This window comes from Lonchura striata, chromosome 18 (genome assembly GCF_050655825.1).
Source record: "Lonchura striata isolate lonStrDom1 chromosome 18, ASM5065582v1, whole genome shotgun sequence".
NCBI classification, from domain to species: Eukaryota; Metazoa; Chordata; class Aves; order Passeriformes; family Estrildidae; genus Lonchura; species Lonchura striata.
Window position 1 is genome coordinate 1410019 of NC_140720.1, and position 17255 is coordinate 1427273.

At 43.1% G+C, this 17255-nt stretch overlaps 1 protein-coding gene across 4 annotated transcripts; it reads left to right on the forward strand.

Annotated features, from left to right (window-relative positions):
• The first annotated feature begins 1645 nt into the window (after nucleotides 1–1645).
• DUS1L (dihydrouridine synthase 1 like) lies at nucleotides 1646–16535 on the forward strand. 4 transcript variants are annotated; one of them, XM_085556478.1, is made up of 13 exons: nucleotides 1646–2003; nucleotides 5350–5458; nucleotides 6351–6401; nucleotides 8075–8187; nucleotides 8891–8973; nucleotides 9137–9240; nucleotides 10167–10311; nucleotides 10916–11074; nucleotides 11352–11468; nucleotides 12027–12193; nucleotides 12740–12777; nucleotides 15772–15847; nucleotides 16176–16535. In XM_085556478.1, exons 1-13 carry the CDS (start codon nucleotides 1767–1769, stop codon nucleotides 16325–16327), a joined length of 1551 nt encoding a protein of 516 aa, XP_085412604.1. In that variant the 5' UTR covers nucleotides 1646–1766; the 3' UTR covers nucleotides 16328–16535. The 4 variants fall into 4 exon arrangements, with proteins under 4 accessions (XP_085412604.1, XP_021389740.1, XP_085412605.1 ...); XM_021534065.3 differs by having other exon boundaries at nucleotides 10916–11012; nucleotides 11380–11468; XM_085556479.1 differs by having other exon boundaries at nucleotides 8135–8187.
• The last annotated feature ends 720 nt before the right edge of the window (nucleotides 16536–17255 follow it).

A 17255-nucleotide genomic window follows, 5' to 3' on the forward strand; every position in this document is an offset into this window, starting at 1 on the left:
TGAAGAGCAGTTCTCTGACCAGGGAACTGTTTAGGCTCACAAATGCACATTGCCATTTTGAAATAATGGACCGTGTACCTTAAATCTGCAATAGAGTTCAAGAATATATGGCACACAGCATATGTTGTCACCAGTATTAAAGCTATTATTTTCCTTTTCTGGTCTACCACCTTAGAAGGCAAATAAATATGCCTCTCTTGCTGAAGATTGCCATAAAAATAATGCAAGAAAGGCCACAGTTTAATAGAATTGGTTACATAAGATAGCACTACCTGAAAGTGAAGTTCCCTGGTGCTGAGATGGAGGTCAAGCAAAACCCAAAAGATTTAAGGTACAATAGGAAGCAGGTGTTTGTCTCTTTTGTACTTAAACAAGTTATCAGACATCATGCCTGCAAATCAGGGTCAAAAGAAAGAAAAAAATACCCCTGGAGCATTTTCATCAGAGGAAAGGGGAGTGCTGATAGCAGGGGAGGCAGAGGCTGTATATTTAAAATAGCAGCCTTGTTCTTTAGGATGCAAAGAGGTAATGAAAGATGGTAAAAAATAATTTGAAGCTTGAAATATTGATTGCAGCAAGTTCATCATAGCCATGAGTGCTAGCAAGGTGGAGGGGGGAAATACAGGCTTTGACAACGAATTTGAAATGTGAAGGCTTGTCAATGAATAGACTAACAGGCTTCCTGAGCAATGGGAGTTTACATGTAACTCTGGTTAGGATATGGCGCTTTGTTATATGATTTTGTTGAAGTTTTTCTCTTCTAAAGTCCTGTAACTCAAGTTACATTGCTGGAGTATAGATACACTGGAGTAGAGCATTTTTTATATGCTGGAAGGTATTGGCTGAGAGAAGTAGAACTCCTCCACTGTGCTCACCCTGGTGATGGTCAGTAGCTCTATAAAATTATGCAAAATGAACGATATTGTCATGGATGCTGTAACATTTGGTTCAGTTAGGTGTACCATTTTCACCCCTCTGCCCCGGCCATCCGACACCAAGGACAGGACAGGCTTCTCACTTTGTCCGAGCTCCTGCAGTGCTCAGACGCGGCGCTTCCCGTCGGCACCGGCTGCGGCGGAGGCCCAAGTGCTCAAAGCCGCCTGGCTTAGGCTCGGGAGTCGCTGCCACCCGGGGCTGCTGCGCCGCCGCGGCACCTGCGGGGAAAGCGCCGCGCACGGCGCCGCAGCAGCCGCTCCCCAGCCGCCCCTCTGCCCCTCTGCCGCCCCCGGCCGCCCCTCTGCGGCCCCTCTGCGGCCCCTCTGCCGCCCCTCTGCGGCCCCTCTGCCGCCCCCGGCCGCCCCTCTGCGGCCTCTCTGCCGCCCCTCTGCCGCCCCTTTGCCGCCCCCGGCCGCCCCTCTGCGGCCCCTCTGCCGCCCTTCTGCGGCCCCTCTGCGGCCTCTCTGCCGCCCCTTTGCCGCCCCTTTGCCGCCCCTCTGCCGCCCCTCTGCCGCCCCTCTGCCGCCCCTCTGCGGCCCCTCTGCGGCCCCTCTGCCGCCCCTCTGCCGCCCCTCGGCCGCCCCTCTGCGGCCCCTCAGCCGCCCCGGGCCCCGCGTTCGCTGCGCCTCTCCTGCGCGCGGCCCCTACTGGCAGCGCCGCGGTTTCTGGAGGGGACGGTGCGTGACAGCACCGCCGAGCCGGCCGGAGCGAGATGGCGGTGGCACCGTCCGGCTGCGCCGGCGCCCGGCCCGGTCGCGGCGGCCTGCGGGCGTCAGGCGGCGAGCCCCGGGGCCAGCAGCCGCAACGCTGCACGGGCGAGCAAGCGGGAGATGCCGAAGCTGCGCGGGGAAGCCTTTTGGAGGGAGACGCTGCGGAGCGCCCACTACGTGGTGGCGCCCATGGTGGACCAGAGCGAGCTGGCCTGGAGGCTACTGAGCCGCCGCCACGGCGCCCAGCTCTGCTACACACCGATGCTGCACGCCCAGGTCTTCCTCAGGGACGCCAACTACCGCCGAGAGAACCTCTACGACGAGGCCTGTCCCGAGGACCGGCCGCTTATCGTGCAGGTGAGCGCGGCCCCCGCCCCGGCTCACCCCGTCAGCCCCAGCACCGGGAGCGGCGGCGGCGGCTGCCGGAGGAGCTTCCCTGGGCGCACCTCGCGGTGCCGTTCTTGGGTAACGTTGAGGACGCGAGTCAGCGCTGCCAAACGCACGCGCTCCATCCGCCCAGCTCGTGCTCACAAATCCAGGCGTTTCCCAAATGTGCATGAGTTGAAGGTAGTCAGCCTCATCCACGTTTTAACGTGGTTCTATAGGGTAACAGAAATCGTTTTCTTCATGTAAATACCGCTGACAGTACTTAGCTCCTGCAGATGTGTGTTTTTCGGTTTATCCCATGTTTAGTAGAGAGTTTCCTGTCTTAACCACAGTGGACGGGAGCACTGGAATTCTCAGAGGGTTTCAGTCCCCTGTGCCTCATCTTTAGAAACAGATTACAGTTGGTCTTGTAGAGTAAGGGTGTGTCCCAGATCTGATACCACTCAAGAAGGATCACAGCTTTTTGAGTAGTAATCTGAAACCCTGAGTTCAGTGTTTAGCTATAGATAAAAAACACAAGGAAAATAGGACAGACTTTAAAGCATGTGTTGCTTCTGCTTCTGGACTACTGTGTGATGTTAAGGTATTTCACTCTATGCCAAAGAGGGAAAGTGGCTTGTGGAGCTGGAGAATAATGCAGGCAAAGACTGTTGTCATGAGCAGAGGAATGACTGATTTACACACATGAGCAATTAAATGGATGAGGACTATTTACCCTGGAAAAGAATTGTTTCTCTTGACTGTGGAGAGAGATAAGAGAAGCCTGTGGAAGTATTACTGGCCTGAAGATGATGAATGGGAAACAAGTAAGCATAGTGGTAGTTATAAACTGTGAAATTCATTGCTGTGGGATATGCTGGATTCTGAAACATTACATGAGTTTAGAAAGCAAATAAAGGAAAACTCTTGAGGATATTTAGGTGCAACAAACACACCTTTTGTTTCCAAAGTCCATAAAGACACTTTTTCAGTTCTGCTGTTGCCTACACATTTTGGTGTTGACCTTTGATCTGTCTCAGTACAGCTTTCACAGAATCATGAAATATTCTGGGTTGGAAGGGACCCACAAATCCACAACCCACAAGTACATTGAGTCCAGCTCTTAAGTAAATTGTTTATACAGGGACAGAACTCACAGCCTTAGTGTTACTAGCTATACCATGCTCTGACCAAATGAGCAAATCTCAGCATCTCATATATTCCTCTTCTGTGGGAGGTAGTCTCTTTTGACACAGAATAATAAAAGTGGTGGAAATTCAAGTAATCTTAGAAAGCTGTAAGTCACAGATCTTCAGCTCAGTAAGCTGTGTGCCCTGGTGACACTACCTGAACAGGATCGGTTGCTGTGAGCTTGCTGTGTTACCCTTCTTCCCACTGGCTACTATTGGATATAAAGTATGGAACAAACTAATCTTTGGATTGATCATGTGCAGGAGTCCTTAAAGATTTGGTCACAGAGTCTTGGAATTAGATTAAACAGAGGTACATTTGAGCTCAGCCTGCTCTGAAGATTTTGTTTACTGTGCTAACATTCTCATTACATTACATGATTGGAGGCTTTCCATAATTTCAGTTGTCTCGGAGAAAGCAAATTATTTTTTTATTTTAGTTGGTGTCAGTCATAATTTTATGTAGTGCTATAGGGTTTAAGTAACACCTGCTCAGAAGTGTTTAAATTCTGTTTCAAGTTTATTAAAGACATGATGGAATTGTTTTTTGTGAAAAATGAGGTTTAGAAAATCTGTTTAAAAGCATAAATGAGAAGAATAGTTTGTCTCTGTCCTCTTCAACAAAGAAGCTTCAAAATAACCTATTTTATTAATTTGCTTTTTGCACTGTGTTTTAAATGTAATATTAATTACACTCAGTTAAAATTGAGCATTTGACTATAGCACATGTGTCTGTTTCACAGTCCATGGCAATTCATTTTAGAGGCTGCCAGGGCACTGCTGACTCATATTCAACTTGCCATCAACCAGGACCCCCAGGTCCCTTTCTGCAGCACTGTTCTCCAGCCTTTTGTTCCCCTGTCTGTCCATACATGCAGAGTCACCCTGTCCCAGGTTCAGAATAGGCTGCTTGTCGATTAAACTTCATATAGTCTGTGATTGCCTAGCCCTCTGATGGTCCTTTTCCAGGGTCTCTGTGCCTCCCAGGGTGTAGACAGCTCCTCACAATTTAGTATCCTCAGCAAGGTTACAAATGTCAGCAGAGTTACAAGTCATGTATGGAGCTGTTAAAGAGCTCTGGCTTTATCTAAGATGGAGCCCTGAGGAGCCCTAGGTGTGACTGGTCACCAGCCTAATGTCATCCCAGTCGCTATGTCCTGGCTTATAAAATAAGCATGTATTCTATTTGCCATCTGTTAGAAGTAGGGCAGGTATTTCTTCTTAAGTTAAACAGTTTTCTTATTTCTTCTAAAAACAATGTCTCCCTCCGGGGAGGTACCTTCTATTAATGGGCCATTGGATGACTCACTGCATGACTGGTAAAGTTGCATCATCCCATTGTGAGATACTCCACCCAGAGGGAGAAGCCCTACCTGCATAAAATCAGCATTTTTAAAGACATTTGAGCAGCCTTTTTGCTAGATTCCCAGAGGAGCAGCTTCTTCCCCACTGGATCCCCAGAGGAAGACCAGGCCCATCTACTCTATCACTAAACCTTCAGAGAAAACTACACTCTTCTACAAGATCATTGCTTTAGCAGCATTTCATCTGCCACTCCAAGAAGAGCAGCCACCATTTAACTGGACTATTACCAACACCTTGACTCCTTAGGGTGTTAGGTTTCTGACTCTATTAGTAGTTTTGTTTGTACTAATTACATTTTTTTTATTTAGGTTTTTTTTTCTAGTAAAGAACTGTTATTCCCATCCCCATATCTTTGCCTGAGAGCCTTTTAATTTTGAAATTGTAGTAATTCAGAAAGGAGTTTACCTTTTCCGTTTCACAGGAGGCTCTTGCCTTCCTTCACAAGCTCCTGTCTTTTCAAAACAAGGCACACTATAACTCCTTGCACTTGACTCATGAGCCAGTTGTGTGCCCATCACACAATGTGTTTATCCAGCTGTGGGCTGGGCATTTTGTCAGAGCCATCCTTTGAGAAGCAGTATCAAATGCTTTGCTGAGATCCAAAAAGATTATATCACACGGCTTGCCTTGATCATTTTGAGAAATAGTGTTTGGTATTATTAACTGTGCATATTTGCCTTTTTCCTCTAGCAGGTAGTTGCTTCATAACTACATCATCACGTTTTGTCAGTACTTGAAGAAAGCTATTGCCTGATTATTCCACTTCTCTTTGGTTTTCACAGTTCTGTGCCAATGATCCCGAAGTGTTTGTCCAAGCAGCACTATTGGCTCAGGATTACTGTGATGCCATAGACCTAAATTTGGGTTGCCCCCAAATGATTGCAAAGAGAGGTATGTGCAAATCTGAATCCTGGATAAGCAGAGAAATGGCAAATGGTATTTCAAATGTGAATGTTGGCAGTAAAATATCAAGAGGGCCAAATCAAGCCTTGGGGAGGCTGCAGTACTGCTGAAGTCAGACTTAAGTTACACCCAATGTAGCAGGTAATGCTTTTTGTAGTACCTAAAGCAAAAATTAGATATAATTAATTCTAATTTCTCTGAAGTGTCAGCCCCTGTGTCTAGAATATCCTTCAGGAACATTAGTTTTAGTAAGAGCTCGATTTTCTTTATGATTTTTGCTCAGTCTATTTTTTAAAAACTGCACTTAAAATTAGATCATTCAGACCCTTAGGATCTCCTATTTCCCTGATATGTGCAGAGTTTTTTCACAGTAGTGTAGAAGAGGATGACACCTGCTGAATCCCTTAGATACTGCATGTTTGAAAACCAGAGCCAGTGTTTGAAAATTTTGTATCAGTTAAGGTATTGAGAAAATATTTGTTCAGTAACTGCCCATTCATCTTCTAAAATATCTTTTGAAGACTAATAGGAAATTATTAGTGGTACAAATACATCTTTCAGTCTGATCATCTGTTATCCTAATAGGATTTATTAATCATCTGGTATAAACCCTTAGAAGCTGGACTTTGAGCTGCAAGTGTCAACACATCAGCCTTGAGCAGTTCCAGTGAAAGTCAGGTGTGGGTATTTCTTGTTTATCCTGTAAATTTAGGGTGGCATGGAGAACATAATGATCCCACTTTTCCAGCTAGGGCAGGACAGAGCAATGTTTCTGCCAGTGAGGCATATGAGTATCTGGATCTTTGTGAGAGTTTATTGAAAACTGTGCTTCAGTATCTTACTTTTCTGCACAAGTCCATCATATGCTCTTTTATCATAGGTCACTATGGAGCATTTCTGCAAGAGGAGTGGGATCTTCTTCAGAGAATGGGTAAGTATTTAGAGAGGGAATAGGATGAACTAATTATTGAGAGGAGGTCTAGGGATTTTGGGGGAAAGGAGGTGCATCATATTTCTTTGGGCAGAGTTGTGTTTGGGTTTTGAAGGGGCGGTTCTTTCTTGTTCTTTTATTTTTTTTATTTCATGCTGTATTCCAGTGGCACCCTCAAGATACTTGATGGTATCCCACTGCAAACTCACACTAGATCTGCTAAAAGACTTTTGTACCTGAAACAGACTTCAGGTGAAAGTGAATCAATTAAGTTCCAGTCTCATAATGCTAGTTTAGTGACTCTCCAGCTCTAGAAACAGTAGAGGTCCCAGTGCCTTACTTTTTCACATTGAAGTTCTCAGGTGCCAAGGGTCATGTTTCTGCTGGAAGGCACAGCTGCCCTTTTCCGATCAGCTCCGTGTACTCTTTCTGTCCAGAGTATAGCAAATTATGCCTTTCTTCTCCTAATTTTTGTACGTTACTTTCAGTCTATCAGTAGCTGTTGTGAACAGTATCATATTTTTTAAGAAATTCATTTGTAACTGATATAAAAAGCAAGGTTTTGGTCATTTTGTAGAACTGAGAATGTGCCTTCATCCCACTTCAAAGCAAGTGTTGGAACCATGAAGTTAGAGAGTCCTATTTCTGTTTGTATTCCCAGTGATCTGGGGAATCTTGAGTGATGTTTGGTATAAAGACACTGCTGAGAACCTGGAAGATTAGTGCATCCTTGCCCAGTATGTAATGTGGCTGTTGAGAAGTATGCAAATCAGAATAGCCTCAAAGTGCAAAGGCCATCTAGTTGGGTGAACCCAGGCTATCCAGTAAGAGAAGTGTCTTAACCTGTCCTCTTCCTCCTTTTTTCCCCTCACTGCCTTTAAAATGCTTGCACCTGTATACACCTTGCTTGCTCCTTTGAAAGGGTGATGTGAAGTATCTTTCTTTAGAGCTCATAGGATTTGTATTAGAAGACAGCAGGTAACTTCCTACATTGTATATCCAAGCTCTTGGAAAATAAGAGAATTTCAAACACAACATTACTCAGTGATTTCCTATTGTCTCTCTTTGTTAGCTCTCTGTTTGGTATTTTTGTGATTCCATGTCCTGTGTAAGGACTGGGAGTTCACCATGTTCTAGATTTCACCCTGACTATAAGCTACCTTTACTACTTGATTGCATCCACAGCCTACCTCATTTGTTAAGACTCTGCTTGCCATGAATAAGACTCTACTAATAATGATTTTTTTTTTGTGATAATTTGCAAAGAAGTGAAGCACCTTTTTGTGGGAAAGGTAGACAATCAAATGTTAATGTTGGAGGAGTACAATAGCCTGTGAAGATAATAAACTTGTATCAATAATTAAGTTGTGAGGGGCTGGTCTTTGAAAGTGAAGACTTAATGCAGTGGAAGCATTAGGGCTATTAAATGGGTGACTATTTTATGCCATCTTGTTAGGGTCAGATTTTGTGTTTCATGTGTGTGTTACTGTTACGTGATTAAACTATGCAGTAAAGATTGAAGAGGACACTGCTGATTTTTTAAGCTGTGAAAACTGCATAGCAGTAACTTCTTAGACTTCTTCCATACCACACCCAGTATCAGATCTTGAGGAGAGCAGACACTTTTCATAGCATTGTGCAGCCCACTTACCTGTCTTTTCAATCTTTCTCAGTTTTACTGGCTAACGAGAAGCTCTCTGTTCCCATCACATGCAAAATCCGCATTTTCCCAGACATTGACAAGACAGTGAAGTATGCACAGATGCTGGAGAAAGCTGGCTGCCAGGTAAGAAGGCAGCTGCTCCCTCTACTCCTGCACCGGACACGTATCTTCGTGTAAAGTATCTGATGACCTGTTCTTCACCAGTTCTTGAATAGGCTGCATTATTTTGCAGACAGAGCAAACAGGATGCAGACAGATCCTGTGTGTTTGCAGCCCCAGGCTGCAGATCAGTAGTGTGGTACGAAAGATACAGTGATTTCAGTCTCTTGTAATCACTGCACTGTGCAGCATCCTTCACTGTGGTTGAGCATCTCAATCTTCACATAGTGCTGCAGGAGGCAAGTATGAATGCATGAAATCCACAGTACTGTAGAAGAAAAAGGGTATCAAAAGGTATAGACAGTATATGGACAGACAATACAGTATAGACAGTATTTGGACCTTCAGCTGAGAAAGCTAGATCAATATATCACAAATTCCAAAGTAAATCACGAATGGAATCCAGTAGGAAAAGGAAAGGAAACCTGTAGGTTCTCCCATGATAGAATCTTGTCATGCCATGGAATAGCAAGATTAAAGGAGCCTAAAACAATGCCACAGTAGGTGAGCTGCTGATATATTTCTGTGTTGCTAAACTCCCTTCACTGTTGAAATAGCAGCTGGAACTCAGTGGCATCTCTGAAGTGTAGAGAGTGAAAGGAAATTTTTTTCAGTGGATTTATTCCAGTTCATACACATGGAAAGTAAATGTAATGTTGTGTTCCAGCTGCTGACTGTGCACGGCCGTACTAAAGAACAGAAAGGACCACTTGCTGGTGTGGCATCCTGGGAGCACATTCAAGCTGTAAGGTTAGTAAGCAGTACCAGTCTTAGTGGATTCCTGCTAGCACACTGGATTTTAAACAGAGTGTACAGTGGCACTGAAGAGCAAACAAATTTATGTGACAGGAGGAGAATTTCTGGGTTGACTCTAATTCTCAGTTTTATACATCTGTTTTATTCATTGGTATAGAAAAGCTGTAAACATTCCTGTATTTGCAAATGGAAACATCCAGTGTCTCAGCGATGTGCAAGAATGCATCCGTAAGACAGGAGTACATGGTGTCATGAGTGCAGGTAAAGAATATGAGTTATTTCTTATTCCCTTAGTAGTTCCATATACATTTATTAAAAACTTATGTCAGATTGACTTGGTGAACAGCTTTGCTTGACAGCTGAGTGGCCATTCCCACTTGTCTTATACTGGCCATCTCATACCAGGAATAGGGATCCCTTAAAATTTGTAAAGAATCGTTGTGTTGGACTTGCAATACCATTGACTCATTGAGCTCGAATGTAATTACTTGACATATGGGAGGCATATGGGACTCCTGTTGTCCTGGAATATTTTTGTGACATCTATTAATAAATGGAACAGTTTTTGAATGTTCTCAATTAACTAAGTGGATCTGCGGGTTAATATTCCTGCAGGTGCTTCATGTTGGGTTGAGACAAGAAAGAATTGACATAATTTCCTACAGGAAGAGCTAGGATAGGCATCAGAAAAGCTTCTAATCACTCACACAATTAAAGAAGGGTTGTAGAATCTTTGTTTTAGAGAATACTTGTTAACAAAAGACTTATGAAGCCAGTGGAGAAAAGCACAGTGAGAAGCTGTATCTGTGAACTTGGGCCAGACAAATATCAATACAGATATAAGGCAAGAGACCTGTCATTTCAGTATTTAACAGATGGGCAACAAAAGCAGTGATTTCTCTATTTATTAATTGGTTTACTGTCTTCCTGTCAAGGTTAGATGCCTTTCTAGAAACAGCACTTTAATTAGATATGAGCTGTTCAGCGCAATCAGGAATTGCATAGTGAAATACAGTATCCCAAGGTCAGATTAGAGTATTACAGACCCTGTGTTCTTTTTGAGAGTATGTGGGTGATGTGTCTGTGGCTGTAGAATCACAAAAGAGATTATCAAACTCCAGAGCAGAGATTTTGGCGTTTGTTTCAATCCTGAAATGAAAGCTTGAGTATTTCTTTTCGTTCCCTAGAAGGTAATCTTCATAACCCAGCTTTGTTTGAGGGCCGGAACCCATTGGTGTGGGAGATGGCTGAGGAGTATCTGGAGATAGTGCGGAAGTACCCATGTCCATTGTCTTATGTTAGGGCTCATCTCTTCAAGCTCTGGCATCACACGTGAGTATCAACTTAGAACTCTTTAATGTTTTCAGGGGTCATCCTGCTTAGAAAGTGTCTGGGCTTTCTGGACTAAGATTTGTTTGGCCAGAATAAGTATGCTGCAAAGTTTTCTTTCCTGGACCTGGGTGGAGAAGGTGTGGGCTGAGGCCTTTACCCTTTATTTCATATCTGGGAAACAGGGCATGGGGAATAAACAAGTTGCCACAAGATCAGCCAGGGTGTGATCTCACAGCATGCCAGCTGCAATGTGGTAATTTCCCATGTGCACACACTCCATGGCAAACACAAGTTAACTATCTCCTTGTTCATTGTGAGGCAAAGTGCTGTTGCATTTATTGTGGAGTAAGAGCACAGCTATGGGCAGTTACTGAGAAGCAGCTGATGCACTGTACATTCATGTTAGCTTTTGTCAAAGTACCTTGGTTGTCTGCCGAGTATATATCTGGAAGGGACATATATGTGCTTTTCTCTGGACTTACAAAGAGGAATATAAGCTTCTGACAAAGGCAAATTAATCAAGAAAAGTGTATAAAATGCTTTTGTACAGTTATTTTTAGTTGATTGCAGTCTAAATATAACTGATGTTTGGGTTTTGCCTTAGGCTTCAAGTTTACCAGCAGCTGCGTGAAGAATTAGCAAAAGTGAAGACTCTGGATGGCATTGTCGATGTCAACAGGGAGCTGAAACTGCGATGCCAGGTACCAAGATGGGCCCTAATCTCCCAGAACAGCATTGCCTGCACTTGGTGGGAATGTACCAAGTATGTTATAGAGTTGACATCCATTAGTCACTTCTCTCGGACTTTGTGGCTTACTAACCTTGATATTTGTAGCTTGCTACAGTAGCATCCCCTTAAGCCTGGACAACTTTATCTGAGACAAAGTTGATTTAGGAGTTACAAATGTGCTTCAGTTCATCTGTGGTACTAGATGGTTTTTTTTGCCTATATGTAACTGTCAGTAATTGTTAGCTTAAATTTCAGTTTGTGATTTCCTGGAGTTTGAAGTGTTATTTAGTGTATTTTCTGACAACTCCAGGAAGACTGACTGTAACTCTATGCTGCAGGAAGAAATAGCTAATCAGAAAGAAGGAGAAAAGCCAAAAGAAGGATTGCCTTTTTTCCACTGGATCTGTCAGCCATACATCAGGCCAGGGTGAGTAATTTATTTTGATACTTACAGGTACTCATAGGCCTTTCCCACCCATACCATCAGTATCAGCCATGGATTCTGTTCTAGGAGCTTACATTCACTAAAATAAAAAAAAAAAAGACTGAAGAAGACTTACGATTTTTTTCCCCCTAGTTTGGTTATTTCCTAGTTATTGCTTTGTTTGTGGGGATGTTGCTCATTGTTTGCATCTCCTCCTTTGGATCCTTCTCAAATTTCTCTCTCTGTGGAAAGTAAAAATTAGGAATTCCACTGCAGCTGAGAACAAGAACCTGATGTGCCTAATTTAGCTAACATACTTTAACTGGTCAGCTTTAACTGGTCAACTTTAAACTGGTATGTCTGATAGTATCTCTGTTATTAACTGCCAATGTTAACCAAAAAAGCTAGGTTTTTCTATCCCACTTCTAAGGGCAATGACATTTCATTGTAGCCGTGATAGAAAGGTTTATGGTTTACCCAGATTTCTGTAAACCAAAATAATGGTCAGGGAACAGCTACGTCTTCCCTCCAGGCAACTTATGATGAAATTCACTGTTTCAGGCCAAAGGAGAGATGCAGGGAGAATGGAGAAAGTGAAATAGAAAAAGGTGCGCGGGGAAAACGTGCTCTGGAAGAAGAGGAAGATGGAAATTCTGAGCTTCTGTCAAAGAATAAACAAAAAAAGAAGTTAAGAAATCCTAATAAAATCTTTGATCCATCTTTAAAACGTAAGTTCCATTTATTGGCATAAATGTATGGAGATATGCTGATACCACCTTTGACATAACTTGCTACTAAGAATTTTCCTGGCTTGTGTACTTGTAGAAACCTCTTTGAAAAGAGGAGGAATTGTTGCTATTGAAATTTCAATAGCAGGTAACATGAATCAAATGAGGTTCACTAGTAAAGGAAACAAGGATCAAAGTAGTAGGTCACTGATTCTAAGCATCTTTTTAAGATCAAAAGTTTACAAACTGCATTGTAGCTGTCACTAGCATTTGAAATTGAAATTTTGTATGAATTTTAAGCTGATGTCCTCCAGTTTTATGCTTGACTTGAGGATTAAAATTTTCAATGTTTGGATTTTAGCATAGAGGCACTTAAATTCAAAGTACTTTTACCTTTGCATTGTTTTTTGAGGTACTGTATTTTTATTTTAAAAAGAGCCTCTGGCTAGAAAAGCACCAAGCCTTGTCTGGTTCTGGTTTTTTTCTAAGTTCTTCCACATAAAAATACCATTGGTGAAATCAGCTTTTTCTCTCTCTCTCTCTCAGCCAAGTATGCAAAATGTGATCAATGTGGAAACCCTAAGGTAAGTCAGTACAAGTGTCCGTAAAAGCATTTCCGTTCAATGGAAATTAAATGTCCATAAAGGGATCAATCCTGCAATGTCTGGATGGAGACAGGTGACACATGGTGTCCCTCATTGACCGGCACTGTTCAATGTCTCCATCAGTAATGTAGATAGTGGGATCAAGAGTGTCCTCAGCACACTTGCAGATGACACCAAGCTGAGTGGAGTGATGACACACCTGAGGAACAGGGCCATCCAGAGGGACTGGACAAGCTCAAGCAGTGGCCTGTGGGAACTCCGAGGTTTAACAAGGCCAAGTGCGAGATTCTGCACTTGGTATCAAATCCAGGCTGGGAGGATGAACAGATTGAGAGCAGCCCTACCCAGGACTTTGGGGTGCTGGTGGATGGGAGGCTGGTCATGACTCACCAATGGGCACTCACAGCCCAGGAAGCCTCTGTGTCCTAGGCTGCATCAAAAGCAGCATGGACAGCAGGTCACAGGGTGAAGGGATTCTGTGCCTTTACTCTGCTCTTGTGAGACCCTCAGCTGGTGTTCTGCATCCAGCTTTGGGGCCCTCAGTGCGGGAGACACATGGAACTGTTAGGGCAAGTCCAGAGAAGGCTACAAAGATGACTGTGGGATGAAGTCCCTCTGTCATGGAGAGAGGCTGAGAGACAGGTGCTTCAGCCTGGAGAAGAGAAGGCTCTGGGGAGCCTTACTGCCCCTTCCAGTGTTTAAAGGGGACTTAGACGAAAGACAGCAATGGACTTTTTAGCAGGGCTTGCTGGAGTAGGACAAGGGGTGATGGGTTTAAAGTGAGTAGATTCAGAGTAGATGTGCCTTAGATTAGAAGTCATTTTTTATGGTGAGGCAGTGGACTGGACCAGGTTTCCCAGAGAGGTTGTGGATGCCTCATGCCTGGGAACATTCAAGTTCAGGTTGAACAGGGCTCTGAGCAATCTGATCTAGTCGAAAATGTCCCTGCTCTTTGCAAGGGTTGGAGTACATGACCTCTAAAGGCTCCTTCCAACCCAAACTATTCTGTGATTCTATTCTGTTATTCCAGATCCTGAGGTAGGTCTTTGCCAGTGCCCAGTCACACAGGTGCATGCCAAGTCCTGCTGATAAGTGTGTGTGTGTGGGGAGGAAAGTCCATACTTGGGCAGAAGCTTTTTAACCATTAACTGTAACCAGTATCTGAGGTTGAAGGTGCTGCACAAAAATCCTTGACATACATAGGTTCTTCGAGAGAATTTGCCTTCCTCTCCAAAAATGTGCAGTCCTGCTGCTGCTGGAGGGTATTTATTGCTAAGACAGTTGAGTGAGTTAATTGAATTTCCCAAGATACCTTGGAAACAAATCTCCAAACTTCTAGACATGTATGATGTGCATATTTTACTGTGAAATGAAAAACAAAACCCCTCTTACTGGGGTTAGTGGTGGGTGGAGTTTTTCTGCAAAGGGGAAATTTGAATAACTGGTGTGGTTATTAGTGTAAAATAAAAATACTTCAAATGTCATTGCAGTACAGCCTGCAGTGTCAGGCAGCATCTGCAGCTCTGTTTTGTGTTGTGTTTGGATCTCTGCCTTGACCAGAATAAGCCTAAGCACCTTCTCATCCTCAGTCCTGCCTTTGCAGCAGATTGACTTTCACTTTTAGCAATGTGAAATGAGGCAGCTGGTTTTACAGGTTATGTATTGAAATTTCAAATATTTTGATATTTGCAAAGAATTCATTTTCCTTTTGTTTGTTTATTTTTTCCCTTGGGGAACATAGCTGTTTGCTTGATAGGGTGGTGTTGCTGAGGTGTGTGAGCAGAGTGTATTTATTGCTGCTAATATACCTGTAAAGTGGGGTGTAAGATGCAAGTAATTTTGTGTTCTGGCTTAAAAATTAACATTACACCTCAGGGGGCAGGGGAGCCTGCAACACAAGCATGTGATGTTGCTCCCTGTTGTAATACTGTTATTGCAGTGAAGCAGTGGCAGCCAGCTGGGGCTCAATTTGAAGCTGCAACTACTGAAAAAAATGAGATTTTTTTTTTCCTGTGATCATTATTGGGAAAGCATTGAGCACTAGGCTGGCCTGCTTTCAAAGCCATTCTATTTCATAGCTAATCCAGATGACATTGCTTGGTGCATAAACCAAGATTGTCTGCACCAAGACTTAGACTTATTTTTGTTTTGCTGTTGCATCACTGTAGTGTTGCAGGTAGCTCTTGAAATCTTCTGACTAGGCCTCTAGTTATTTTTTTTCCCCTATATTATGTGTTTCTGACCCATGTCATGAAATGGGCTGGGGGCTGTGGAGGTGTGGAGAAGAAAAAGGAGAAGGAACTCAACTAAAGCCTCCCTAAACATGAAGAATTTTCTGACTGGGGTGAAGGGAACCATGTAAACAATAAACAAACCAATATCAACTAACAGTATCAACTCTCTTTTCTAAAATGTGTGTCAGCAAAGCACCCCAGAGACCCAGGCTCATTCTGCCACCTCATCAGTTAGCCAAGACTCAGCTGCTGCTGTCCCCTAAGGGTCATACATTATACTTTAGTACATATGCAGGTTTATTTTAGGATGCAAGTAGGGAAGTAATTCTGGTGGTAACATATTGTAGGCATAGCTGCAGATGATAGCACTGTGTTTCATGTTGCAGAGAACTAGAGCCGGCTCATTAGCACCAAATATGTTCATGCTTGTTCCAGAGGCTTATGGCATGTGGCTTCTTGTGGTGGGTAACTCGGGCTGCCCAACAGGCTGTGGGGGTTGCACAAGTTGAATGTGGATTTTTTTTTTTTTTTGGTTGGTTGGTTGGGGTTTTTTTGTTCTTTATGTGCAAACGGTGAGTAGCACCCAATATGACATCAACTCTGTCATCTTCATTAGGCCGAGTACGCGTTTTTTCCCCGAAGATCTGAAAGTGCAGAGCTGTATTGTTACTTATTTTAGTAAACAGTAACAATTCTATTTTCACTGACAAAGCTTCTTTATACCACTATCCCAACCCAGGGCACTAAATGTGTGTTTAACATGTGCCGAGGATGCTGTAAGAAAAGGGCATTCAAGGAGGTAGCAGATTGCCCAGGTAAGCGTATCTGACCTTTCCAGGCATAAAGGAAACATCTAATCAATCTCTCATGTATATTCATTGCTTAATCTTTGGGTTATGGGGTGTAGGTGGGTGTTAAAATCTACACAGTACCTAAAATGCTACATGCTATGTAAAAGTTTCTAGTACCATTTTAAAAGACTGCTCTTCCTTCTATCACTGCTCCTGCTTCCAATGCCTCGGGATGCAGTTCCCAGTCTGTAAAGACCCATTCTTTTTAAGGAATGAGGTATGCTGTTTACCACTGTAGTCATCTCATTTCAGGATGTTGGTTTGGGCCTTTTTCCCCCTTCTGCTTTTCCAGGTCATGGATTACTTTTTAAGACCAAGTATGAAAAATCCCTTTCATGGCAGCACAGTCAAAGAGGAATTCAAACCCCAGAGATCAGTCAGAGAGGAGATGCAGAGGTGGGGGAGACAGCAGTGCTGAAGGAGGCTGGTGACAGTACAGGGTGAAACTTTGGAAATGAACAGTCCAAGAGCTCCTGCCAGACCACTACACTACTTCCCTGGGCCAAAGAATGTGCCATCTCCAGCTCACTGTCGTCTGTGTGAACTTCTTCCACACGGTTAAGTTCTGGAAAAGTTTTATTTAAGTAAAAAAACTGCTTACTCAGGGAATTATCCTGCATTTGAAATAAAAGAGATGCAATTAAATGTCTAATGCTGTGTTTGAAAGACTGAAAATACTGCATTTTTGGGTGGAGACAATTTCTGTAAGCTGCCATTACACTCTACCTCCTGTATGCTCATTAACGCTTCATGTTTTCTTTTTAATACTGGCGACTAAATTTATTGTATTAGAACAGCCTTCTGGCATGCTAAAAATAGCAATGTCAGTGACTTCCTCCCTATCAGAAAATGTGTCACATTTGTTAGTGTTTTGGTAGGCCACATTTTTAATGTAGAAAGGAAAGCATTAGTACTTGGAAAATGTGAATGTAAAACTCCAAGTTCTTGCTATATCCACATTAACAATTATTAGTTTCTTACAGTATGATCAAACTTAACAATCTTCTATGAGCCAAAGGTTGGGAGAGGATGAAATTTCTATTTTAACAGAGGTTGTCTAAAAATATGTGGGAAGTTGGAACCAAGTCCATTAATATTTCCATGCTCAATATGTGGTCATTTGTCTTTCACAAATGATAAATTCTGAGAGACGTGACAAAACCAGATGCAGGTCCTACACATGCCTTTTTTAAAGATGGGAACTTGAAACTACCTCTTCCACCTCGTGGAAATAGTCCACTTCTTCCTTCACACAGGCATACATGCTAAAGCTGTCAAGTATTCTGAGTTTCCTGGTCTGTTTCCCCCTCCTCTAGTACAAAACCTAAATAGTCATTATCCTAGAATTTCAAACTGTTTAATTGACCTCTCC

Bases quoted from the DNA above. Each gene is read 5' to 3' on its own strand.
- DUS1L (XM_085556478.1), top strand. From the start codon at position 1,767: ATGCCGAAGCTGCGCGGGGAAGCCTTTTGGAGGGAGACGCTGCGGAGC. The intron at 10,312-10,915 runs GTGAGTATCAAC...GTTTTGCCTTAG, and splicing joins TTCAAGCTCTGGCATCACAC to GCTTCAAGTTTACCAGCAGC. The intron at 12,778-15,771 runs GTAAGTCAGTAC...ATCCCAACCCAG, and splicing joins ATCAATGTGGAAACCCTAAG to GGCACTAAATGTGTGTTTAA.